We start from the raw sequence: 26,114 nt of genomic DNA, 5'->3' as shown, positions 1-26,114 counted from the left end.
CGTAGTCCTGAACGTTTAATTTTTTAGGAATAACCAGAGAAATGATTCGTGACAAAACCCTGAAAGGTCTTAACGCAGTAGCATCAAGGAGAGGAAGGGATTGCCTCTGTTAATAGAAGATGGTACCTGGCAGTACAAACAGTTCTTTGTACTCAGAATGGAATGAAGCTACTGCTGAGAAGGTGCCAGCGCCTCAAAAGAAGCCTGCGCGGGTTGTTTTGTGCTTGTTTCCGTAGGGTGGGTAGGGGTGGGAATATAAGGCCGGGGGCTAGGTGGGAAGAAGCTGAGGCAGGTGGGAGGGAAGAAGGATTGCGGAGGGATGCTGGTAAACTCCAGGCGGGGAGTCCTCCGCCAGCAAGCGGATTTTTTCTGAGGCGTATGGAAGTCCGAGGCCCGCGGAGGAGAACGGTGGGAGCGCCCCCAGCCAATCAGAACGGCAGCGAGGGCCGCCCGGGTCCAGCTGGACGCGGCTGCCTCAGGGAGCTTCGGGCAGCGGCGTTCTCTGGGCTTGGGGACATCGTCGGCTTCGTGATAAGGTGGTCACGAAAACTTTGGGAGAGAAATAAAGTGCCTCCCTCCCCGAGGCACATCAGAGAGCCACAGGAAAGTTATCACCGGGCTGTCCCTACCCTCGGCCGCTCGTGCTCCCGTCCTTCCTGAGAACCCCGGGCGGGTCCGGGTGAGGGATTCCACCTCGGCTCGACCCTGCAGGGGGAAAGGGCCGAAATTTGCATGCTTGCAGCCAAACCCGTCCGGGCTCGGAGGGGAAGGGCCGGGTGGCTCCAAACGTGACAGTCTGCCAGCTGAGTCAGGGTCCCGTCGCTGAAGGGCATTTCTGTGTCTTCACAGGGCTCGGCGAGGCGTGGGGCCACTCAAGTCGGACCAGCCCTCTGGACAATGTGGGCCGCGAGCTGGGCTCCCACCTCCTCCAGGTACCGGCGAGGGCTTCCCGGCTCAGCCCGTGCAACGAGCGCGGGACGCCTGGCCCCGTCCGAGGGTTCTTGTTTCCCGGAAATACAGCTTTTGCCTGAAAGTGGCCCTCTCGCAGCCTCAAAGCTCCTCCTGAGTTCAAGTGTTTAGCCTCTTAACTTCGCTCGGTGCGGATAGCACCCCGCCAGGCTGAGCCCGAGGCAAGGGGACAACCAGGACGGTGGGCTTGGAAGGGACCCGGCGAGGCCCCACCAGGCGGCTGGGCCGAGGGAGAAAGGGGGTGCCACGTGACACTGCGCGGCCGAGGGAACCCAAGCCGCCAGGGCCGCGCCGCAGGACCGCCCGAAACACAGGATTTCCACAGGAAATAACTGGAATATGATAGAAATGCCAGTTCCGAGCTTTAAGCCCTCACATCCCGGATCCAGCTGCGCCTGCAGCTTGTCTCATCTCCTCCCTGTGGTTTCTGGGCTGTCTCCTCTTTCCCCAGGAGCCCTCACCCCAGCCAGCCGGGGCCTGTACAGACAGACCCTCGCGGACACAATACCCACCCCACCCCCCAGGTAGTGAGTTTAACTAATGTGAGGTGTCTTTTACCCCGTTATTTGCAATGAACACCGTTTTAAATTGCCCGTTGCCCGCTTAAGTCGAAAGGCAAATATTTAAAATAGTAAACTCCTGGCGGCATTTTTTGGCTCGACACTTGTTCCCCACCCTGCACTCTATTATTATTCGAGTCCACTGAGAGCTCCTCGCGTGGGATCCTCAAACCGAAGCAGCAGCTGGGGAACCTGAGCAGGCTCTCCCCGTAGATGGCGATGAGCGAACTGAGGCATCCTGGAACAGGAGCGCCACAGCCTCTCCTGCCCCACCAAGACCATGTCTATCCTTTCCTCCCAGGGACGGAAGAGATTTGTATTCCAGAGAGCAGAGAAAGGCCTTGGGTGAGCCTTCCCTCACCGGTCTTGGCCTCCAAGCATCTGAATTTATCTAGAAAGCAGATGTTCCTCTCTCCTCTCAGACCACCTTCCATCAACAGTGCAACCCCCCCCCCCCCCAAACCAACTTTCCAAGTTCGCAATTAATTTCCCTCAGCAATATAAACAATAGAACAAAACCCGGTAACAATCTGTCACCCTTTCCAGCTCTTACAATCTCTTTCCTCTTTTTCACCCCAAACTTCTTGTAGGATTTGCTTACACTTCCAATTCCCATGCCTGACTTCCCATTCACTCCCACCCCCCAATCCCAGTTTGGCATGTCTTCCACTTATTCACTTTCTCTGTGCTCTCCACAGGGCATACCATATTCCCATTGTTAAATGCAGCATGAGGTGCTCATCTCCTATCCTCCCTAAATTTGTTCATTTCACAGATACTTGAGGGCCAGCTTTGTGCCAGACAGAAAACCCTGCATGCACAGAGTTTACATTCTAAGAAAAGGCTCACAAATACACACAAGTGCAGTCCAGTGTATCAGGTGGTGTAGCTGCTAGGTACGAAAAAAGGAAGCGAAAGGAGAAGGGTGACATTTAAAATGGCATCGTTGGTGAAGGCTTACTGAGAAAGTGACAGGTGAGCAAAGACTTGAAGGAGTTGACTCTGCTGGCTGCCCCTCCTTGACACTCTCCCCCTTCTTTGGTTACTGAATAGCACCATTTCTCCCAGATTCTTCTCCTCCCTCTCCACTGGCTCCACTTGCATTTTCACACCACTGACTGGTCTGTAAATGCTTGTTTCCCCCAGTGTTCCAGTTCTGTTTTTCCTCACAGCTTCAAGCTCTCCGGGGCGATATCAGCCAACACCCACTTCAATTTTCCCACACGCACCTGATGCCAGCCAGTATCTACAGTCCAGGCTCCTCTCCTGCGCTCCAAACCTTTATTTCCTGCTGCCAACTGGACACTGCCAAAGGGAAATCTGCATGCACCCTAAATTTAGCATCTCCAAAGCAAGAATTCCTTATCTCCATCCCCCAGACTCCCTCTCATACATAATCTGACCATGCTTCCCTAACACTTCAATCTTGGTTAATAGTATCAACCTCTGCTCAATGCCCTCCCTGAAACCTTGAAGATATCCTCTGTTTCTCTTTCTGCCACCAAATAGTGTGCATTGCATAGTCAGAACCATCTTCAAATTAGACTCCTCCCCTTTTCCATGCCCCTTGGGACCATATAAGTTCAGGCTCAACTATCTGTCTACAGCCATTGCCACTCCTTCCTCCTGTAGGTGATCATCTACTGTCTGATAAGAAAAAAAAAAAAAAAATCCAACATCTAAGCAAGTTAGTCCCCTGCTTAGAAACAAACTTCTGTTGGAACCCTGATGTCTAAAACAATTCCAAATTTCTGAGACTAGCATACCAAACTTTCCAAACTTCAGCCCCAGTGTATTTTTCAGTCTCATCTTTGGTACAACAAACCCAGAATACACCAGACCCTCCCTCCCCCAAGTCCCTGCCTTTGTCCATGTCGTTCCTTTTACCTGCAAGCTCTTTTTCTCTTCTCCAGTTCAAGCTGCTTCTTCAAGGCTCTGCTCAAACATTAGCTCCTCCAAGATTTCTCCAATTCTCCCCTAGGTCTCTGGCCATTTGGCCTCTGGGCACCCACAGCACTGTCTATTCAGCTCTGTGGTCATTACATCTCTCTTCAGGTCATTTGTTTCCATTGTACTGTGAGCTTCTTGACAGCAGCATCTGACCCATCCTTATGCCTCCACTGTATGGACCAAAGCCTCAGTCACAGAGATAAAGGGACAGTGGAAGTCTTTAGAGGAAAGAGGAAAATAAGAGTTTCCCTCATGAAGAACCTATCAATTTGATGCATTTATGTAAACACACACATACACACTAGAGCACTACTCTGCGGACTTACTGCCTATAAAGCCTCTCATCTTTGAAATCTCACTCTTAAACCCTCTTTACAGGGCCACTTGTCAGCTACTTTCTGCTTTTCGAACTTTTCAGACTGTCAGTTCTTCCACGTTGCCCAGTCCCTGCTGTACAGGATCCTTCCCAAGTCCTACTAGCTCTCTATTAAAGGGTGTTGTCACTATAGAGTCCTCCAAGACTGATACAGGAGAGCTCTGGTCCATTCGGTCACCACCACCCCAAGAACCTAACTCACCACTTATTGAAGATGATGATTTTTTTCCAGAATGCTTGTGTGTGTATGTTACAGGTGTGTCTGCTTTGCTCATTTCAGTGAATCCTGACCCTTGGAGGGCAGTAGCCTTGTTCACCACTTCCTATGGCTCTCTCTCAACTCTCTGTGCCCCAGATGCTTACATATTTGGAATGAACAAAAGGGGAGACCCTTGTGGTTGGTTTTCTATGCCCTGCTTTCTGTCAGCCTCTCTCCACTTCATCTCCTCCCCTCCCAGACCCCATTTCTCCAGTATGTCCCAGGGTGCTCCCCATTCACTGTTTCTACCTCTCCAGACCCTGGATGGCTTCATCTTTGTGGTGGCTCCAGATGGGAAGATCATGTACATCTCAGAGACTGCCTCAGTCCACCTGGGTCTTTCTCAGGTAGGTAGAGGGTTGGCACCTCCAGCTTGCATTGCCTACAGCTAGAGCTGGAGGCAGAAGGTGGAGGAGGCTTTCCCCCAAATTTTCATTTCTGCAGTTCTGGGGTGAGGAACATCTCAGATGGCAGGGTGAGTTAGTCTTAAGAGATCTGGATTTCCCCATTCCTCAGCTTCCTTTATCCTTTAACTTCCACCCCAGGCCTGAAAAATAGCTACTAATTTGAGTCCCTACCATAAGTCAGACCGTGGTAGGCACTTGCATAAGTTATCTCATGATGTCCTTACCAGAATATTGCCAGGGAGCTGCTACCACCACCACCACCACCACCATCATCGCTACTACTACTATTACTACTATATTCATAGAAAAGGAAATTGAGTATTAGGGTGGGGTAGGTAGCAAGCAGTAGAACTGGAATCAGCACTCAGGCTTGACTCCTGAGTCCTGGCTCTTATCCCTATTGTCCTGCAGACTTCATGGCCCAAACTGTCACTACCAGGACGGTGACAACCTCCTCTTTACAGGTAGAGCTGACCGGGAACAGCATTTACGAATATATCCACCCAGCTGACCACGACGAGATGACGGCAGTCCTCACAGCCCACCAGCCCTACCACTCTCACTTCGTACAGGGTAAGCGCAGACGCGTGGCACTTGGGTCCTCGGGCCCATCGCAGTCCACTTGTTGCTTGACCTGCATTTGCGTCGCGGGCACCGCGGTGCCTCGCCACCTGCGCGGTCTCACATTCTGAGCCTCCTTTTGCCCCTTTACCTCAGAGTACGAGATCGAGCGATCCTTTTTCCTGAGAATGAAGTGCGTCTTGGCCAAGAGGAACGCGGGCCTCACCTGTGGCGGATACAAGGTGAGCGGGAAGCTATTGCTGTCCGCGGTGGTGACAAAACCGAAGGTAGGCGGGGCGTGCGGCGTGGACAGAACAGACCCGGGTTCAGGCTGTGCGTAACAGCGCCCCTAGCACGCTTCAAAGCCATGCCGCTCGGGACGCGCCACGTGGGTCACTGAACTTTGCGAACACCTGAAGCCTAACCTTTACGATTACGTCTGAATCTGTCCGGATACTGCCCGGCTTCCGGGGCTCTTAACCTGGAGCCTACGCATGGACTTCAGGGGTCTGAAATGGTAACTTCGATGGAATCGTGGATTTTGATCCCTCAAAGTGGTTAAGAATCAACGCTTTGCCGAGTTTAATGCGATTAAACCTCATTAGAATGTAGGTTCCAGGGCCCCATGTAGTGATTGGGCTACGTTACGGTTGCTTAGGGAGCCCAGGCTCCTGCAGTTTTACAAGCCCCCAGGAGAGTACAGTGGGGCGGTACAGGCACTCCTTTGAGACACCTCGGAGTACCAAACACTAGACTCCTTGCATGGGCCTGGGAATGTAGCGTGGCCCAGACAGCATTTGTGGTCGCAGAGAGTTTTATCACGATCCAACCCCTCCCCCACCACTTTTTGGGTGTTCTCTGGCTGTGGCTGCGTCTCATCCACTTACCCCTCCCATCCCGCTCAGGTCATTCACTGCAGTGGCTACCTTAAGATCCGCCAGTACAGCCTGGACATGTCCCCCTTCGACGGCTGCTACCAGAATGTAGGCCTTGTGGCCGTGGGCCACTCGCTGCCGCCCAGCGCTGTCACGGAGATAAAGCTGCACAGCAACATGTTCATGTTCCGCGCCAGCCTGGACATGAAACTCATCTTCCTGGACTCCAGGTGGGCAGACAGGGTCGAAAAGGGCCGCTCCTGGCGGGAAGGCGGCTCTGCTCAGTAAGGGAACACTCCCCCGCGACCTTATGAGCTCAGTTTGTAGATGAGGAAGACTGCCCCAGCACTCCCCGCACCTCGCACTCATCCGGGCGATTGCTCTCCGCAGGGTGGCGGAGCTGACGGGGTACGAGCCGCAGGACCTGATCGAGAAGACCCTGTACCACCACGTGCACGGCTGCGACACCTTCCACCTGCGCTGCGCGCACCACTTGCGTAAGGCGCCGCCCTGCCCCGAGCGCGCCCTGCCCCCGCGCGTCCCGGGTGGGAGTCGCGAGTTCAGAACGTGGGAAGCAGGCGGGTGGGGGCTCTACCACAGGGAGCGGGGAGATGAGGCCGGAGAGGGGCTCATCTGGACTGGACACTGGACTCCACTTTATATCTGGAACATTCGCAGACCGTACACTCCGCAGAGGGGGCGTTTGTGGGCTTCATTGGTCTTAATCTCCTACTGATGTGCTTTTCCTCTTGCAAACCTCACTAAGGATGCAAAGGAAAACAGAGGCTAGTCCACTTCGCTTGACTTCCTTCAGCTTTTGCGATAGCTTTATTTGGGAACTTAATCTCCAGGGACAGAGAATGCGAGTCTTGGAGCTTATGCCCAGACCCTTCCTTCTGCAGTTAAAAAATCGGCTCTGGGAGAAATCCACACCTTTAAGTGCTCTCTCTTTTGCTAATGCCCAGCGGGGGCCATTCTCTGAGCACCCCTATGAGAGGGTTAGGAGAACTCGATGCAAATTAACAGGATAAGCCTTTGGGAATTCCCCTGCTGTCTCACCCTGCTGCCTGGCGCGGTTATTAAGGTCCATAGGCCCTCCTCTCGCCATCACCAGTGGCTGCATTTGGGCCCGGCCAGGGGCTGGCTGGTTTACCGCGCTCTGCCTTCTCTCTCTCCGTCAGTGCTGGTGAAGGGACAGGTGACCACCAAGTACTACAGGTTCTTGGCGAAGCACGGAGGCTGGGTGTGGGTTCAGAGCTATGCGACCATAGTGCATAACAGCCGCTCGTCCAGACCGCACTGCATCGTCAGCGTCAACTACGTCCTCACGTGAGTATGTGCCTGGTACCCCCACGCCAGCTCCGGGCGATTCCCGCCCCCGTGACGGTGCGCGCGCCGCCGGGTTAGACGAGACTGGGCTACTGAGGACGCGGGATCGGCTTCTGATGATGATTGCACGGAGAGGAGGCAGCTCGGGCATTTTCTTCTTTCTGAAGAGGTTTTCTTCGTTATTGTATCTGGCGAAAGATTTAGAAGTTTTTCAGTCCACTGTCCATCTTTGCTTTCTACTCTCTTTCTCTTTTAACCTTTTATGCGGACTCTGCATTAAATAAAACTTAATAAGCCAGAAAGAAAAAGGGGGAAAGCGTCCGACGTACGGAGCCATTTATAGTTAACAAACAGGACATCTGTTTCACTTTTTGAAATCTGGAGTTTGAAGTTCTTAATTTTAACCAGAGTCTCCAATCAAAGTTAATAGTTCTGAGAGAGAGGTTCTTTCCCTGAACCACAAAGAGTTTAAGTGACCGAGAGGGTTTTAATCCAGAAAACAAAGGAGCGCGGGTTGATGCTGCCAGTCTTGGTGAGCGCCCAGGCACTACGCGCCGCGCGGCCGCACCGCCCTGCGAGGAGCCGGGTTTGCGGTGCCACCTACGGGCGCCGCTGACCCGGCAGCTGCGGCGGCCGGGTGTGAGGCTTATTCTTTCTGGAAACAATAATCGTTTCTGGTTGCCGGTGAGGCCCTGAAGGCTGGTCACGTGGCCTGGTGTGTGGCTGGTACAGAAAGCACGTTCTGTATAATGTTTGCGAAAGTCGGATTGCTTGGGGTTGAAGCCTTTATGAAGAACCCTTTTGTGTGCGTAGTTGCTGTTTTTGCAGAGGTCGAAATTCTTGTGATTTTAGGGGATCTTAGGAGTTATTTACTTTGGAAACGCTGACACACCAGACACTTAGCAGAAATGATATTTTGACATTAGGAAGTTGGTTAAGGGGTGCCATTTGGAAGCAGATTCTATTGTAGGCAATGAGGACTAGATTTATTTCACATTGTTTTACGCTGACAAATTAAAAATGTAGTAGTTGGAAATATTAAGGTTGGCAGTAAGGCTATTTATTCTGTGCCCTGTTTAATAAGAGAATATAATTCAATAGATTTAAAAATGAATTTGGTGTAGGGCAGGCCACGGTGGCTCAGCAGGCAGGCTATGCCAGAGACCCGGTGCCTGCCCATGAAAAAAAAAAAAAAAAAAAAGAAAAAATTTTTTGGTGTAGATGAGGACTCAGTATTCAAGAATAAAAGCTGTTATTAAGATGTTTTTCTTTCTCTCATTTTAGTAAACAGTGTCAAAGTAAATACTATTAGATTTTTTTCTTTGTAATAGCAAGAGGCTGTAAATTTTCATACAGAGCAGAAAACATACCAATGTTTTGGGTATCATGAAACAAAACCATCTATTTTGTGAATGCAGTTTTTCATATTACTAAAATAAACATAAGAGAAAATGTCAAAGCATAATTCATAGAATGAGCCACTCTGAGACACAGAAATATTAAAGGGTGAAAAATTATGTCTGCTTACCATGGAAAGGAAATGGACATTCTTTAAGAAGGTGCTTTGTATGTCTGAGACATCACAAGCATTATACACACACTCAGTTCTCTGGTGTGTGCCTGTGGTTAGTAATCATTTTTTATCAAACAGCAGGGCATATAGTCACACGAACTCATATAAATGATCAAAATGCAAGTTAGACCTCCCAATGGGTTAACTTAATTTATGTTTGGAGTCATTTTGAAATATTCTGTTTTGTTTTACAGGGAGTAAGTATACCTTGTTTTTTCTGTTGACTCTGCCATTCTTCACTTTACACTCTTTCAGTGCCACAGAATTAGACTACCAACCTTACTTCAGATTAAAAACATGTAATGAGCTTGAATAAGTGATTTATAAAAGGAAAAATAGCATGGCACATATTTTTCCTGATGCTTTATATCTCCAAATAAAAGTAGAAATAAACTCACAGAAGCATGTCTACACAATCACACAAGATGAAAAGCTAAAATTGATTACCCTTTTATGAGTCTGCAGCTCCAATTCTTAGTATAAAAAGTCTTAGGATAATTTTTATAGCTGCAAATGTGGAAACTGCATTAGATGAAATGTCATCAAGTGGCTCTGTGTGTGTTGACAGGATTTTCATAATGAACAGGTTTTTAGTTTGTTTGATGTGTGTATCGCGCATCTGGCTGGAAGTTACTAATTTACATTGTCTTAGCAAATTAAATAGATGGCTATTGATTCCGTGGTAGCAGTGAACTACCCACATGCATTTGTTTTCAGGGCAAGCTCTCTATGATGCTTGAGAATGATAAGTAAATTCTTTTCAAATACACCACCTTAAACCCCAGCCCCCAAATAATTTGACATACCAGATGTTTTCCAAATTTAAACAGTCTAATAGAATACATTTTAAAGGGATTTCCATGTCAACAGAGTAGAGAGGATTTTGAATAAGCATCGGTCAGATGAAGGCTTGACATTTTGGTGGAAGCTACATTTATAAGCTCATTTTTTTTAAGTTCCTGAAATTAAATTTATTGTTGAAGTTAAAATATGCCTAGAAAAATAAGTTATTACCTAACAAAAGGAACAATGATCCGAAAATTTCAGTAATACTGTTTTGATAAGGAGCTAGCAGCAGTGCAGATAGGAACACTGAATGGTGTAGGGGGTAGAGGTGCTATATGCCCTATTGCCTGTACTGACTCTTACAAGATCATCATGTTCTGAAAATCTGGAAAGGAGAATGAGATGACGCTATGATTACATTTAAAAAACTCTCTTAGTTTCTCTGTGCCCGGAGGTTGAATGTTACTTTTATAACTCTTCATTAGCATCCACCCCTACCCCCCAGAAAATTACTGACCAATTCATGCTTTTCTGGGAGATACACATACACTCATAGGCTTATGTCCTCCCTTTTAAATTAATATTATATAATCCTTTTTACACATTTTGAGTACCCACAGGCTTTGAAATAAATGTTAGAAATACCACACCTTGCTGTCTGATTATTTTCAAGTAGAGATAGGTGAATGGAGCGAGTGTCAAGTAGTAGTGAATGTTGGGAAAAGTCCAGAAAAGTGTGGAGAAAAATAATAAAGTTTACTATGTTAAAAGCCTAAGTGATTTTCTATAGATCATGTTCCTTGAGTTTGTTTAATTAGCAGTATTGACTATTCATACACAGTTTAGATGGAAAACATTTGGACTTAATGTGAAGAAAATTGAAAATGTACAACACCCAATAAACTATGAAAAGTAATTTCAAGGAAAATGAAGAGTCTTGATTCTCATTATGTTTTTTAGACTTCACGTTTTAAAAATAGGAAATATTCTGCCACTTTCAAGGATAATGATATTTTGCCTTTTTTGTTCTTAAAAGTTAAACCAATGAAGTGTAAAAATCCTATTTTAAAACTTACTGTAAACTGTTCAAACATACAGAAAAGGTGAAAGAATAGCACAATGGATATCCATGTACACATCACCTAGATGCAACAACTGTCACTATTTTGCCAAATTTGCTCTCTTTCTACCTATATACATATCTGATTGTGTGGGTATTTCCCCCGCCCCTGCTCTGAATCATTTCAAAATGAGCTACCAACATGATATTTTATCCTTAAATAGCATTCACCTACATAACCATTGTTACATTTATGATGGCACATTTAAAGTGTTCGAAATTACTGTACACAGAAGCTTGAAAAAATATAGATGAGATCTAGTTCACTGACGCCATTAAAAAGAGTCTCCCACTAATATTCATCAAGTGCTCATTGATGTATGACCCTCAGCTAGGCAAATCTATAGATGATATTTTGTGCAGGGCTTCCTGTAGGATGTAGTTGCAAATGCTGGTAAATTTTAAACTAGATTTCTAATGAGAATTATGAGCAAATGAAATTTTGATATTGTGACTGAAAAGTAAAAGTGAGAGATTAAATTTAAAGAATGATTTGGTGATTTTGAAGTCAGACAAATTTAATATCTTCTACCATTTTTTGTGGTGAAGAAGGCTTCTCTGCTTGTTTACTTCCTAAGTTTTGGATGAAACACTGTTGTAGTGGAAAATCTCACGTGGTGTTTTAACAGTGATTCATTGAGCAAATAGAAGGAAGTGGTTTTCCCCATGTTAAAATTTCTATTTTAATGTTACTAGGAGTAGAAAAAATACAATTTACATTAGTGACGTATAAAATTGTGCTCTACTAAGCACACTCTTTGAATTTGTAAAAAATAATGAGGGCAAATGCAAAAGGAGACCATTCCTTCTTGTCAAAGAAAAAAATTGTTTCTAGATTGAAATGATCGAAGGTCCTCTAATTTTTGTTCTTGTTTGCATAAAGTCTTCGTAGTTTTTACAATGAGAAAGAATTTTTAAATATTGACATATTTTGTGAATGCTACCATATTGGTTTGTGCTTTCAATTACATTAATTTTTCCGAGTTAATTTGGGTGTTCAGTTTTTAAAAATTTTCATTAATTATAGGTACAGTTATCATATTATCATTACTAGGGAATTTTAGAAAATCCTTTGTAAAACTTGGTGAGTATTATGTATAGTTACTGAAAAATATTTTTTCTTGGTTGGCAAAAAACACTCATTTATATTGAAAATAACGTCAAATGAAGCACCTTTTGGCCTAGCAAGTTACAGCCAATATAAAATAATTTACTCTCATGCCTTCTAGCTATGAAGCACTTGTTGCACAGATTTTCTTCTTTGGTCATTCAAAAATAATAATCATGCATTTAATGTATACCCATACGTTTGATTTGATCCTTAATTGCATTTAATCTTTATTATGCTAATATTGAACATCCTCGAGGCCTAGTCATCCTTTTCAAATGATCTTTTCTGTTACTGATTATAAAAACAAATTGAGGCACATCTGTGTTAATAGTAATTTTCTAACTACTATTAACTACTAATAAAAACACTTTATTAAAAGAAAGAGATGGGAGAGTTAGTCTTTTAAAAAAATATGTGATACCAGCACTAAATGCACATACTTTTCATTTACTATAATTTTTATCAAACTGATCTGTATTTAATTTTGTTTTTTTAAGGGGGTGCATGGTCCAAGAATCAAACCCAGGTCTCCCGCTTAGAGGCAAGCATTCTACCACTGAACCACCTGTGCATCCTTTATTTAGTTTTTTTAATGCAGTTTTCTTGAGATATATTCTTACACCATACAAAGCATCCAAAGTTGTAATAAGTTTTGAATTCATCTTTTACGCTCAAACTTTGTATTTTTTTTTTTTGAACAAATGATGAATGCACATCTTTTTCTCATCTTGTTTACCTGATTTGCTCCTTTGAGAATCCTGTATGGTGGTAGAGGCAGGGATAGTGCTTCCCATTTTCTGGTGAGTTAACTGAGGCTCAGATATGTTAAGTGGTGAAGTCAGGATTAAAACCCAGTAAGTTGACTCCTAGAGCATCATGCAGTTCTTCATGAATGGGGTAGGAATGAGGGAAAAAATGTCTGGCAGACGGGTGGCTTTAAATGATTTAGGCCCCCGTGATATTCAGTGGACACAATTTAGATAATATGACAGAAGATTAAAAAGCTGCCTCTGTGTTGCTATTTCACAAGTGTGTATAGCTGTTGACATTTTAGTGGCTAAAATTGATCAGTGCTGTCTTATCAATAACATCCAATTTAAAATGTCATTTTTTCCATAGGTTTCACTAGAATATTTTCATTGTGTAGGAAAAAATGTGGCCTGCAGTCATTTTAGTTTTTGTCTGAATTGCTTGCCTTTGGGTTACATAGATGTGTGATTGCTACTGCTAATTATTTTATTTCTGCAGCCAGATTTAACATTTTATTTTCCTGTTAAACAAAGGTGTTAAGCCAAATGGAAGTGGATTAGCAAGCCAAGTCATCTTTTTTTGTCAGATGTAGCACAGATGACCTCCTGTGGCAGCAGCGTGTTTTCTCCATGTTTGTGTCTAGGGCCTGGGTGGTGGGCAGGTATTGACTCTCCCTTTTCTGCTTTTGAGGAATGTAGAGGAGACCCTATGGCAGGAAGAGTCTGTCCCTGGAGACTCAGCTCAGGGGATGGGGAACTTCTCAGCCTGCTCTACACTGGTGGGTCATCCATTGGCCCTTTGGCAATGCCACTGCCTGCGGCTTGTCCATCCCCTACTATCTCTGTCCTCTCCTCCTTCCTCTGTTGTGGTCCTGACCCAGAGGGCATTAACTCACAGAACCTCTCCTTCAGTTCCTGGGCAGAGGCCAGTTCGTGTGCACTCAGAGACCAGCCTGATTGCTCCCTTATGCCTTTCTCTGAGTCTGGCAGTTGGGAGGGAAGATTCTAATCTTTGAGTCACATTTTGGAAAAACATGTATCATTACCTTAATTAACCCAGGGCATTATCCAGGTAATGGATGGACAAATTCATATGAACTCCTGAAAAGCATGTTGCTTTCTCTCGACTTGGTTTACCCATGCAGGGAACACTGTGCTGTTTGTTAAAAGGTGTGTGTGTGTTGGAGGGGTTATGCATATCTTGGTAATTCAGTAAAAAGCATTACTGCTTTCCCTTTACTCTCCCTGTTCTCTGTTCTCATTGGCTTGTGATGGCTTGTAGATGAGCAGGTGGGGATGAAAAAGTCATTGGGTTAATAAGACTGTCTGTGCTTAAACTGTCATACAAAAATGATTGCTTAGAGGTTAGGTAAACCTGGACATACCTAAGAGTCTATCAGTGGAGAAATTTAACATTCTGCCTTGCCCTTTCCCTGCCTCAGACATTCCAAGGCCCAGGGAGCTGGTAAGAATGACACATGGTGCTGGCAGAGATGAGGGGGATGATAGGGAAACTTAATTTTGACAGGTATTACCAATGTTTTGGGTCAGACTGAGCCTGGGTCATCTGTTCCCATCTGTGACTTTTACTCCAGGAAATGATTTTGCAATAGGATTATGATTTTGTTTTTATTAAAAGCTCAAACAACCTGTGAGGTAAAGGCATGGACTTTGTTTTCAGACCAACCTGGGATTGAATCATGGTTCTGCTTTGTGAAATGGGGACATTTGTATGCATCTTATAGGGATTGGGAGAAGATTAAATGAGATAATGTATAGAGCCTAACACTGTACCTGGAGGAAAGCAGGTACTCAAAATATCTTAGTTATTACTAACCTTTGCCAATTATGTAACATTAGCTGAAATACCTTAGAAGTAGGTGGATAGTTGTCTCTTTAACTTGAATTTCTAAATTCTCGACGAATTTAGGTTGATTTCCTTCCCCATTTCCAACCCCTCAACCCATCCAGGTGTTGTGCTGTTCTTACACAGTGGTCTCTACAGTTTGGCGAAGCTTAGCCTGTTTTTCATTATGTATGCTAAAAGGAGTGGAGGGTTCTTCTGGAGGAAAAGTAAAACAGCACCTACTGAGGGCCTGCTCTGTGCCAGGCATGTTACTTTCCTAGGGAAAGAGAAGGTTTAAGAAATTGATCTTTTAACATGTCCCGAAGGTTAATTTAATTGGAACCAGTGTTATGTCAACTTTACAAATATCAATTGTAATAATTTAAAGTGGATAAAATGCTGGCATTTTCTATGGTGTTCAGTGAAGCCTTGTGTTTATTCCTCATCGCCCTACATGGCCAGGGGTGGCTGCATCACCAGTATCTCAAAGAGTGTGGCAGGTGACATTTATTGCATGAATAAGTGAAGCAGGAGTCTTGGCATCTCCTGAGAAGTTTACACTTAAATATTTAAGAACTCAGCTCAGTTTGAAGCAATATGGTAGACTTGCACTATTTGCTGAGGCACAGAATTCTTATGAACTCAGAATAAGGGTGTAGCTATCAGGGAAGGGGTGGAAGCAGAAGGAAGGTCTTTTGAGATGAGCTGGAGCCTATCACATTTATCACATTACTTTTTACTGATATGATAGGAAATGCAATTAATATCTCTCTTCAAATTAGATTCAAGTGATGGTTGCCTTACTGTGCAAGCTGTGTTTTTTTTTTTCCGTTTTTACCCTGAACTTTTTTGTTGGAATTGAGCATCTTCCATGAGGACTGTAAACTATATTCCCCAAAGCCCTTGCCTTTTCCAGAATTAGTACTAGTGCTTCTTCAACAAGTACACCTGACTCTAGTAATAAATATGTTTTTAGCATCTAGGCACAAGCACAGTTTTTAAAGTTTTTAGGGATATCAATATTTCTGAATTAAATGTAAATTTTATTGAAATAACTCTACTGTGCTACCATATGTATTTTCTTTTAAAATGGATTTTATTAAATAACTTAGGATAATTACAAAAGCTTTACCCAGTAATTCCAAGTAGTGAAAAGTAATTTTCTTTTATTTTCTAAAAAAAAAAAAAAAAAATCGAAACAGACCATATTATGTTTGCTGCTTTATACACAGGACTGGTTTATTTTATATACTAGTCAGTTGCAATATGAGCCTGTATAACTTAAAATCATGATGGTTGTATTTTAAACATTACTTGCAGAAAGCAAATGTGAGGTGTACATTAGGAATACGAACACCGGCAGTTTGGAAAGAGGGTAGGACAAATCCCATGTATACTTATGGATTGTTCCTGATTTATAGGACTAAGGTGACTTCCATTCCATTACTGTTTTTGGAATTACAACCCTACTGCTATTAGAATATGATGCAGCCTAACCCCAGGCTTCTTTGTTAGATGTAGCAAACCCTGATAAACATAGGGATGCCTTCCGAAGTATTTGAAAAATGTGTTATGAGGAACGAGATATAACTAAATTTTATTATGCAGCATGGCGTGTTAGCTAACATCTTGGGCTCTGGCGTCTCGCCTGCCAGAGAGGCCAGGAGACTTACTCAGTACAACCCAGTCAGTAGTATCCTAACCTGGTGTCCAGACCCCAGTGCCCACAAGCTTTCCTCTTTGGCATGCTCTCTTTGAGCTGGTGAAGTTATACTAGGGTGAACCATAGGAAATTGCCATTTTTGTACATTAAGACAAAAATGTACAAATGTACTGCAGTGATTGTGCAAAGTTCTCTGGATAGTTTTTTCCCTTGTTCTATATGGACTCTTCACAAAGTTTCTCAATTGCTTCACAGTTTGGGTGTCTATTAATGGTCAGGATTCTTTTTTTTAAAAATTCTTATAAAACAGTAATAGATTAAGTGTCACTCATAGTAACTATTTAGAACATCTAACATTTTGCCAGGATTCAAATGGGACCTGCTGTCTTTACTAAAAGGATATAGTTTCTTTGATTGATTGCTGAATGGATAGAGCCTGTGAAAGGATCTATTTTTTTTTTCCCCGGGATTTCTTGTTCAAACAGAATTTGTTGTATCCACATCAGTAAAGCCATGCTAATATGGGCTGCTGGCCAGAGTGGGGAAATAGCCACATGATATTGAACTGGATGTCATAATGGCACCCATTAAGGTGGGATTCTCTCCGTGTTTGTACTTTTAAACCCAAGTCCCTTGCCACTTTTTACTTCTCTCTGAGAAAAGCAGCATTCTCTGGGAATGCAATCTTAGAATGTGTTGTCTCTCTCCTCCTCCTCCTGAAAACCACCATTGAAATAGAATCCTTGGTTCTGAGCACGGTTTGTGGCTCACTGGTGCTCTTGAGTCATTCATTTTACTCACTGTGCTCGTGATGACTGTTATGTGTTCTGGTAGCTGAAGGGAAGAACTCATGAGATTTACTTCTTTCAACACCCCCATTAATTGATATTGGTGTCCAAATATACAAGAGGAAAAAACAGCTTTTCCCAGAACTAACCTTGTGTCACACAGAGCTTTTCATTTTCATTTTTATAAGTTATTAAGGGACTCATAGTGTTGGAAGTCACAGCATTTATATTAGCTGTTGAAATCTTACTACAGCCCTGGTGAAGTGAAGTATTTGTTGTGCTGGATTTTGGTAATGGACCCCTGCAGGGTTACCCCTCAGGAATGCTGAAGTAAGAAACCCACAAAGGGGAAGGCAGAGCAGTGTCAATTTCATCCCTCCAATTAGAGCAGTTAAAGAAATAGCAAAGTGCTTGGTAGTATTTTATTGTGAGGGCTAATTGAAAACCAGGGGAAAATATTTAGAGACACTACATGCATTTCATATTACAATCTCTTTTCTATTTGTGTCTTTTCTCTTTTGACTCAATGGGATGACCTTCATTATAAACAAATTTCTATCATTAGAATGAGCTTAATTGCTGTTGCTATAATTAAGGGGATGGTAAGGAATGTTTGAGTGTATTTCTTGAGTGCTTGTGTCATGCTCGGTGGGAGGACTACAGTGTGACTGAAACAAAGTCCCTACCTTAATGGAGCGTAAATTTTAGCCTGAAGAAGCAGTACTTATAAACAAATAAATGGGTCATAATGTGTCAGAAAGTAATTGGGAAAAAAAAGCCAAGCAGAATAAGGAGATGGGAGGGTCAGAGAAGGCATTTCTGTAAACCCCTGAACGAAGGGAGGGAGCCAGCCAGACTGAGACCTATAGTGACAGTATTTCTGGCAGAGGGGGGCAAATGCAAAGGCCCTGAGGCGGAAACCAGCTTGGCACGTTGAAGACTGAGAAGATCACTGTGGCTGGAGCACAGCAAGTGTTAGGTTAAGAGGGGAAGGAGAGGATCTTAGAATAGGCAATCATATCCTGTTGGGTCCTGAAGGCTTAGGAAATCATTGGAGAGTTCTGGGCAAGGATATGTCATCTGATTTAAGTAATGAAAAGATCATTTTGACTGGCTCCCTTCCCTGCGGAGTGTGGAGAATAGTCTTTGAGGAGAGGGCAGGGTGCAGTCAGGGAAGTTGGGAAGTTTTGGCATTGCCCAGATGGGGGTGATGGTAAGAGAGAGGTAGTGGTGAAGGAATGAGAAGGAGTCAGATTTTGGATCTGTTTTGAAGGTAGACCTGATGGGGTTTGCAGATGGACTAGATATGGGTGTGAGAAAATGAGAGGAGTCAAGGATGACACCTAGGTTTGTCAACCTAAACAACTTGGGTGAATAGTGGTAAGGAGCATGTTTGCAGGGAGGAGCAGCAGCCAAGGGTTGTGTGTTGTGTAAGGACATGCTTAGCTGGAGATGCCTTTCATTCATTAGGATGGAGATGTCAGGTGGGCAGATGGATCTGGGAGTCTGCAGAATAGAGAGCCCTGGGCTAGAGATTGGAGGTTGTCAGCATGTGGATTTAAAGCCAGGGCAGTGGATGAAACCATTGGAGGGTGGGTGTTGAGAGAAGCAGACTTCAGACTGAGCCTTGTCCCTCAGTTCTCCGGTGTTAGGTCTGCAGGAGTAGGAGGTGCCTGTGAGGACGCTGAAAGGAAGCAGTGAAGGGTAAGGGGAGGGGGAAGTTAGGGGAGAGGGGGTTGGAAAAAAGGTCTGCAGTGGCATCAGCCCCTCAAGAAGGCATGAAATTGAAGTTTGTCTTCACACCTTCCCCTCTCTTTTCATTGTTTTTCTGTCTTTTATGGGTGCCCCCTTTTCATCTGATTCCTTTTGTTTTTCTCATCCCAGATAAGACCTATTCTAGAAACGTAGTTCTCAAAGGGTGGTCCTGTGACGGGCAGCATCAGAAATGCCAGTTTTGGGACCCTGCTATAGGCCTGCAGGTGAGAAACTCTAGGGGGTGGGGCCTGGCAAGCTGTGTTTCAGCAAATTCTTCCGATACTTCTGATGAATGCTGAAGTTTGAGAAACAGTGCTCTAGGGAAAGGAGTTGAGGTGAGGCTCACTCTCTTTTCCCTTTCAGGGCCATCTGCTTAAAGCCAAAGAAATAAATTTCCAATGGTGAATTTTAATCATCAGCCAGCACATCACTGGTGAGATATCTTTCATAGGGCCAGGAACCTTCCTAAGCCCTGGAAATCATAAAAACAGGAAGCTGTCTATTATATCTTTGGTAATGGTCCCTATTGATAATTACATTGTCTATGTGGTATTGTATAAGCTTTCTGACTCCAAATATAGAGACAATGAGAATTTGGGGGAATTTTTTTTTTTTTTTTTGCATGCACAGGTTCCAGGAATCGAACCCATGTCTCTGGCACGGTAGGTGAAAACTCTGCCACTGAGCCACCGTTGCCTGCCCATAACTTTGGTAGATTTTTAATAGACAATTAAAAAAACCTAATAACCACTTAGAACTTATTTTGTTTAAACACAATTTATCCGTCAGGCAGTTTTCAACAATGTCTGAATAATGAGGCAAATAATGATGATGAGGATGATGATGGTGATAGAATATTTGTTAAATTGTGAATTTTTATTCATAAAATACACCTTAAATTTATTTTAGCCATTTAAATAATAGAGTTTAATGTATACTTAGTCAAGCATTACAGTAGGAAGAGCTTAAGAAGATTAGAAATAAATGAATCCAATTAAAGAACATGTCTGTGAGATTTGATATGTCATAGGTATGAATGCACTGTTTGCACAGCCACCATTACTGATGAACTATCTAGAAGAGGTTTACTCAAGAATAAATGCTATAGGACATATTTCAAAATATCTAAGTTAAACAAGTAGAGATTTGTTCATTTGAAAACATGGCATCATGTCATCATTTTTGCTGTGTCTTTTCCTGCAGAGCTTAAAATCTGAGGCTCTACTTTTCTATAACCTGCAGAGTTGCCAGTGCCTTGGGGTGGTACAGAAAAAGGCAGAACTTCCATGGTGCCCTGGGTTTGTTTGACTTTGCAGGATCTTCCCATATCAGGTCCTATGGAGAATTTAGGGACTCATGACTTTGAGTATGGGATCCATATTTCCAAGTGCTGTGGATTGATTATTTCTTTATATTTAATTACAGTATCTTTTCTGTTTCTGGAGTTTTTGTGGAGCCAAAAATGTAGGTGTGCTTCTTTCAGCCCCTCTGCCAGAGGATATTTTTCGAATTTAGGAATTAGCTTTGTAAGGGTTTTAATAAACCCTTAGAAAGGGGTTATTATATTGCAAAGTTCTTCTCCAGAAGAACTAGGTGAGGGATCAAATCTTGTGAGAATAGAACCTCAACCAAATGTATTCCTTCATTCCATATCTACCTTAGGAAATGGAGGAATCCTTAAGAGAACTTATATTTGAAAATCATCAGCTTTAACAAATGACCTGGTGAGAGGGAGGGGCGATAGGAGGGGATGGAAGGAGAGGGAAAAAAGAGGCGGTTGGAATAAAATGTGTGCATTTTATTTCCTCTTTGACAAAAATAAGTAAAGTAGGACAATCAAAGTTGGCTGTTATTACTATTACTATATCTTTCTTGTTACTTTACATTTGGCTCTTATCTAGAAATGGGCTAAAATTGGGGGTTCAGGTTGTGGGAGAGGAGACTGACAACTTTTAATTTATGTTCTTAATGAAGGAGATGGCACATTTGGCCCTTAATTTGTTTGGATCTACTTTTAAAGACCAACATTTTGCCCCCTCAAGAAAACGGGAGATGGGAATGCTATGAGATCAGTGCAATTTGGAACTTTGACCTAGAGAACTCACAAATATACTTAGAACTTCAGTAGCTAACTATAGAATGAATTTCTGAGCATAGAACAAGAAATGTGGCCCCCAAATTAGATTTGCTCAATTTGACATGTGAACAATGACAAATACACCATTTGTAACTCATGTGAAACAAAGTGTTTTAGGGAACTGCATGGCAAGACAACATAGCTTTCTTTTTGGTGATTATAAGTAACTTTTTTTTGCCTCTTTTTAATGCAGTTTTATTGATATATAGTCATATACCATATAATCATCCAAAGTGTGATCAGTGTTTCACAGCCTCATCCTACAGTTTTACATTCGTTACCACAATCAATTTTAGAACTCTTTCATTACTCCACAAAACAGAAAACAAACAAAACAAAACAGAACACCCAAACATCCAATATACTGTTACCTATTTTTTGTCTTTATTTTCTTACTCCTCTGCCCATGCACTGAATACAGGGAGTGTCAGTCACAAGGTTTCACAATCACACATCACACCATAAAGTCTATATACAATCATCTTCAATAATCCAGGCCATTGGATTACAGTTCAACAATTCTCAGGCATTTCCTTCTTGGTATTCCAATACTCTAGAAACTTAAAAGGAATATTGATATAATACATGAGAATAACCTCCAGAATGACCTCTTGACGTTTTTGAAATCTCTTGGCTACTGAAATTTTTTTGTTTTATTTCTTTTCCTCCTTTTGGTTAAGAAGTCATTCTCAATTGCAAGATGCCAGGGCCAGACTTGTCTTGGAAGTCATGTCCATGCTGTCAAGGACACTTACACCCCTGGGATATATGTCCCATGTAGAGGGGAGGGTAGTGAGTTCATTTGCAGAGCTGGCCTAGACAGAGAGAGGCCACATCTAGGTAACAAAAAAGAGGTTCTCTAGGGGTGACCCTTAGGTATAATTATAAGTAGGCTTGGCTTCTTTGCAGAAATAAGTTTCACAAGATCAAGCCCCAAGATTGTGAGCTTGTCTTATTAAATTGGTAGTTGCTAATGCTTGCAAGAATATCAGGAATTCCCCAGATGGGTAAGTTTAATATTTCCAAATTTTTACCCAGTCCCTCAGGGGGATTTTACAAATCCTTTTTTATTTCCTGCCCAAATTATTCTGGAGTATATCAGCGTATTACATTAATCTGTACAACCTAACAGGATCTCATTCTGTATTCAAGTTTCCATGTAATTATGTTGTTGGAATAAACTGACCATACAAGTTAAATTAGATAGTGTGCTTTAGAAAATATAAATTTTGTATCAAATAAACATCTCCTTTGGACTCACAGAAATTTTGAAACAGTCAATATCATCCTTTACCCTGTATTCTGATTTACCTTAGTCCTAACCAAACCAGCTTCATTCATTTACCTAATTGAAGTCTGATCTCTTTTTCAGCTTTTTTAACAATTGCTGTATGGGGTGGTGCTGACTTTCATCACTGCAGAATGCTAACTCTGAGTCTCAGGTGTCACACAAATACATGAAGTTCTGGGGAACAATCAGGTTATACACAGAGAGATCAGCATCTCAGAATTTGGAAATAACAGTTAAAACTCAGGAATTGATGTTACTGCTGTAAGAGCTTACAATCTAAGGACTTTTACAATAAGTTCTGTACTCCTTAATTGTGGATTGCCCAATATCTGCCCACCTTCTATCTCCTGATAACCTATGCTTTCAAATTTAGTTCTGAGAGTTTGCGCATTATAGGTAGTCCATATTAGTGAGAACTTACAATATTTGTCTTTTCATTTCTGTCCTCGAGTTTCATTCTTTTAGTTGCATGCCTCACAGCTTCATTCCTTCTTACAGCCACTCAACATTCCATTGTATGCCCTTCCGTTCATGAGTCAATGTACCCTTAGGACACCTCCATCCATTGCAAATCATGAATACTGCTGCCATAGACACCAGTGTGAAAATGTCCATCCTTCTCTCTTCTTTCAGTTCTTCCAAGTATATACCTAATAACAGGGTTGCAAGATCATATGGCAACCCAACCCTAGCCTCCTGTGGAACAACACGCTGCCCTCCCAAGGGGTTGCACCATTCTGCTCCCTGCCAACGCCAGATAGGTATCTCTCTCTCTCCACATTTTCTCCAGCACTTTTGTCTTTCTATTTACTTTTTAAACAGGTTTATTTATATACCATACATCCATCCTAAGTAAACAATCAGTGGATGCTGGTATTATCACATATTTATGCAGTCACCATCACAATCTATATGAGAATATTTCCATTTCTTCCACAAGAAAGAAGAAAAAATAAAGAATAAAAAAATAAAAAGGAGAAACAAAAATACCAAGAAACCCACACTCCTCTCTTAGATCCTCCTTTTATTGACGTTTTGCTTATAAATAATACTTTAAGTTAGATCCTCCAAAGAAGAAAACATAGTCTCATAGTTCATATGAAAGCCTTCAGAAACAGTTCAGTAAGGTGGGAAGGCTGGAAAACAGATCAGAAAGTAAATGAAACATTTAGGCACCAAGAGAGCATATGGACATTTAAAAATTATAAACGATGTGCCTGAAAAGTTGAACCTATGGGAAAATAAATTAAATAGTGCTTTCTCTTTTGTAACTTAATATTATTCACAAGGAAAAAACTCTGGAAATGTAAGGGAAAGAAATCGGGGAACCATTTTAATATGAGTAGGAGTATCTGAAATTTGCCTCAATAAGTGTTTTTTAATAAGAAATTTTTTTCTGACTATAAAAGTCATATGTGCTTATTATAGGAAAAAATAAGAAAATGCAGAGAGGTATAAAGAGAAGATAAAGAACACCTTTAATCTAGCAGATATTTGCTCAACATTTTATTTAATCGCCTCCCATTATGCAGGATATGCTAATTTTAAAGATAATTTTTTACTTTGTCAATAGTATTTTTCATGTCATTAGTCTTAAAAAACAATTTAATTTAATGGTATAATATTTAATCATATGGGTATACAATAATTTAGTAATCCCTCTATTGTTGATTCTTATTTGATTATTTGTAGTTAAATGTATGAAATTATGTTATGTTAAGCAACCTTGTATGTACATTTTTGGTGCTATCTGATTAGTTCCATAAGATACATTCCTAGAAGTAGAATTACTGGGCTCAAGGTATGAACATTTTTAAGATTCTTGATAAACAGTGCCATTTTACTCTCTTATATTTCAAATTATCTTCATTGGGGATATATTGTTATTTAAAAAAAATCTTTTTGAGAATTTGAAGGGCAAAAAATGATATCTGTTTGCTGCCTCAATCCATATAATTACATTTAAATATGGTTTTCAGAAATTTGTGAATTGTTCATATCCTTTTCTTTTATATCTTATATTATAGAAATATTATATTTTTTATCAATTTGTAGAAGTTATTTCTCTGGGCATTTAAAGCACTACTCCTCTTAATTCTTTAGTACTCCAGTAGTATTTGCAAATGGATGAAATTAATTTAGTGTTCTGGTTTGCTTAAGTATCACGTATGCTGTGTCTGGATTATAATTTGATAAAATAAGTATATTTCATTTATATATATTAAAATAAAAATATATCATTGGTTTCTTTGATTTAGCATCTCACAGAATTTCAGAATTATCAATTATAACCTGGGAATTAAAAAATTCCTCACATAAACTTTCTTAGTTAGCAGATATCTCTTTCTCATTTTTGTAGAAAGTTTTACCAGTTTTTAAAATTTCAGGGTCATTTGGATTTGAGATGAATGAAAGTTTATTGTGATGAGAATTGTTTTGTTGATTAATTTAAAAATGAGCATCTGCTCTATGCAAGATACTATGTGAGGTAGTGTTCCAGCCCGGCACAGCCTTTCAAAGAACACACCAGATAGAAGATTAGATATGCGTTTTGATCAGAGACTTACACATAGGAGAATAAATCTTCTCAGTGGCATCCACTTGGGAGATGGAAGTCTGTACTCCGCCTCGAACCAAGAGGTCAGGAATGTGCCAAGGGGGCAACTTATAAAGTTTAACGGAGTCCTGTGAGATTTGGTTACAGTGGGTTTGCAGCAAAGTCTCAAGAGAATTGACTACCAGCAGTTATTAGGGGAGGGGAGTCATACATTCTTTTACCTTTAATGCCTGTCCCTGTCATGTAGGTGGCTGCCTGCAGTGACTTGCTTTCAAAAGGAGGAGGGAGTGGGTTCTGGGCCCTGGTTCCTTAAAGGTAGTAAAAATAAGAGAAGGAACTTGGGAAGCGGTGGTCAGAATGTGACATTCTCCACACTATGAGAAGTGCCAAGTGAATGGTAGAGGCAGTGAATGGTATAGGGACTCAGAGGAAGGAGCCTGGAGAAATCGCTGTGGCCTGCCAGGATAAGAAAGCAAATTCAGATTCAATGTAATGGTAGGTCTGGATTTAGCTACATTTCAATTTGTCATGGTTTATAATCCTTGCTGTGATGTTAATTTTGCCACATCTTACCAACATGCAAACAGGTTTTTTTGACTTACATTTGGTTGTTGCTGTTTACCTATTATTTACAGCCTTGTCTTTCCTTCTTAAAATATCAGTGAGACAGTAAACTTTGTGCCTAAGCCATCTCTTACTCTTGCGGTAATATCACTCCCTAGCATGTTGGATGAAGTCTGCAAAATGCAGAAGAAAGATGGTTTCTAGGCAGAAGAAAGATGGTTTCTAGGCACAGTGTTTATGTGAAAACCAAATACTTTTGGGGAACTACTAAAATCGCCAAATCAAATGGAGAAAACTATGAGGAACAAATACAAATCCACTTATGAGTATGAGACTATTTCATTTCCAGGGGTGTTACCCTAATTTCCTGGAAGATCGTCGTAGTCTCTGAGCCACTCGCAGTAAGGAATTCTCCTTCTCAGCCATCTCTGCTGGGCTCCATAGGAGCATGAAAATGAAACACAAAGTAGGTTCTCTTCTACCGAGGTTTGCCCAGTGGCCTGGCAGTGACTCTGTCAGAATATAAAAGAAGGTCATGCACTTCGTGTAACAGTGACTATGGAATCCAATTAAAAGGTTTAGTATGATGCACAGTCATTTCCATTTAATCCAATCATGTTTAATACAATCCTCTGCTTATTTCAGTCAGAGGCTTTGGAGCCAAATCAGTTATATGTCTTTGTTTTCATGTTTTCCTGGGTAATTTGATCATCTTCAGCTGTTTTAAAAAAATAGCTCAATTGGGAAATATGGCAACATCTTGTAAGAATTGCCACATAACAGAGTACACAAAGAAGCTCCAAATGGCCAGCAGATTCAAAATTTACATTATAGAAACAAAAATTCCAGAGTTGTCTAAAAATGGAATGGGGTATGAGGAGTTAAAGA

The 26,114-nt window shown here is 42.0% G+C and overlaps 1 protein-coding gene across 1 annotated transcript in view; it reads left to right on the top strand.

Moving 5' to 3' along the window:
• Positions 1-26,114, top strand: part of SIM1 (SIM bHLH transcription factor 1) — an 80,400-nt gene that overhangs the window by 8,724 nt on the left and 45,562 nt on the right. Inside the window, exons 2-8 of the mRNA XM_077159289.1 lie at positions 850-932; positions 4,372-4,461; positions 4,986-5,094; positions 5,239-5,324; positions 5,988-6,187; positions 6,348-6,454; positions 7,139-7,286. Coding sequence (XP_077015404.1) covers positions 850-932; positions 4,372-4,461; positions 4,986-5,094; positions 5,239-5,324; positions 5,988-6,187; positions 6,348-6,454; positions 7,139-7,286 — 823 coding nt within the window. The remainder of the gene's footprint in view (positions 1-849; positions 933-4,371; positions 4,462-4,985; positions 5,095-5,238; positions 5,325-5,987; positions 6,188-6,347; positions 6,455-7,138; positions 7,287-26,114) is intronic.

This window comes from Tamandua tetradactyla, chromosome 5 (assembly GCF_023851605.1).
Source record: "Tamandua tetradactyla isolate mTamTet1 chromosome 5, mTamTet1.pri, whole genome shotgun sequence".
Taxonomy (NCBI): domain Eukaryota; kingdom Metazoa; phylum Chordata; class Mammalia; order Pilosa; family Myrmecophagidae; genus Tamandua; species Tamandua tetradactyla.
This window is presented reverse-complemented; position numbering and strand designations above follow the sequence as displayed.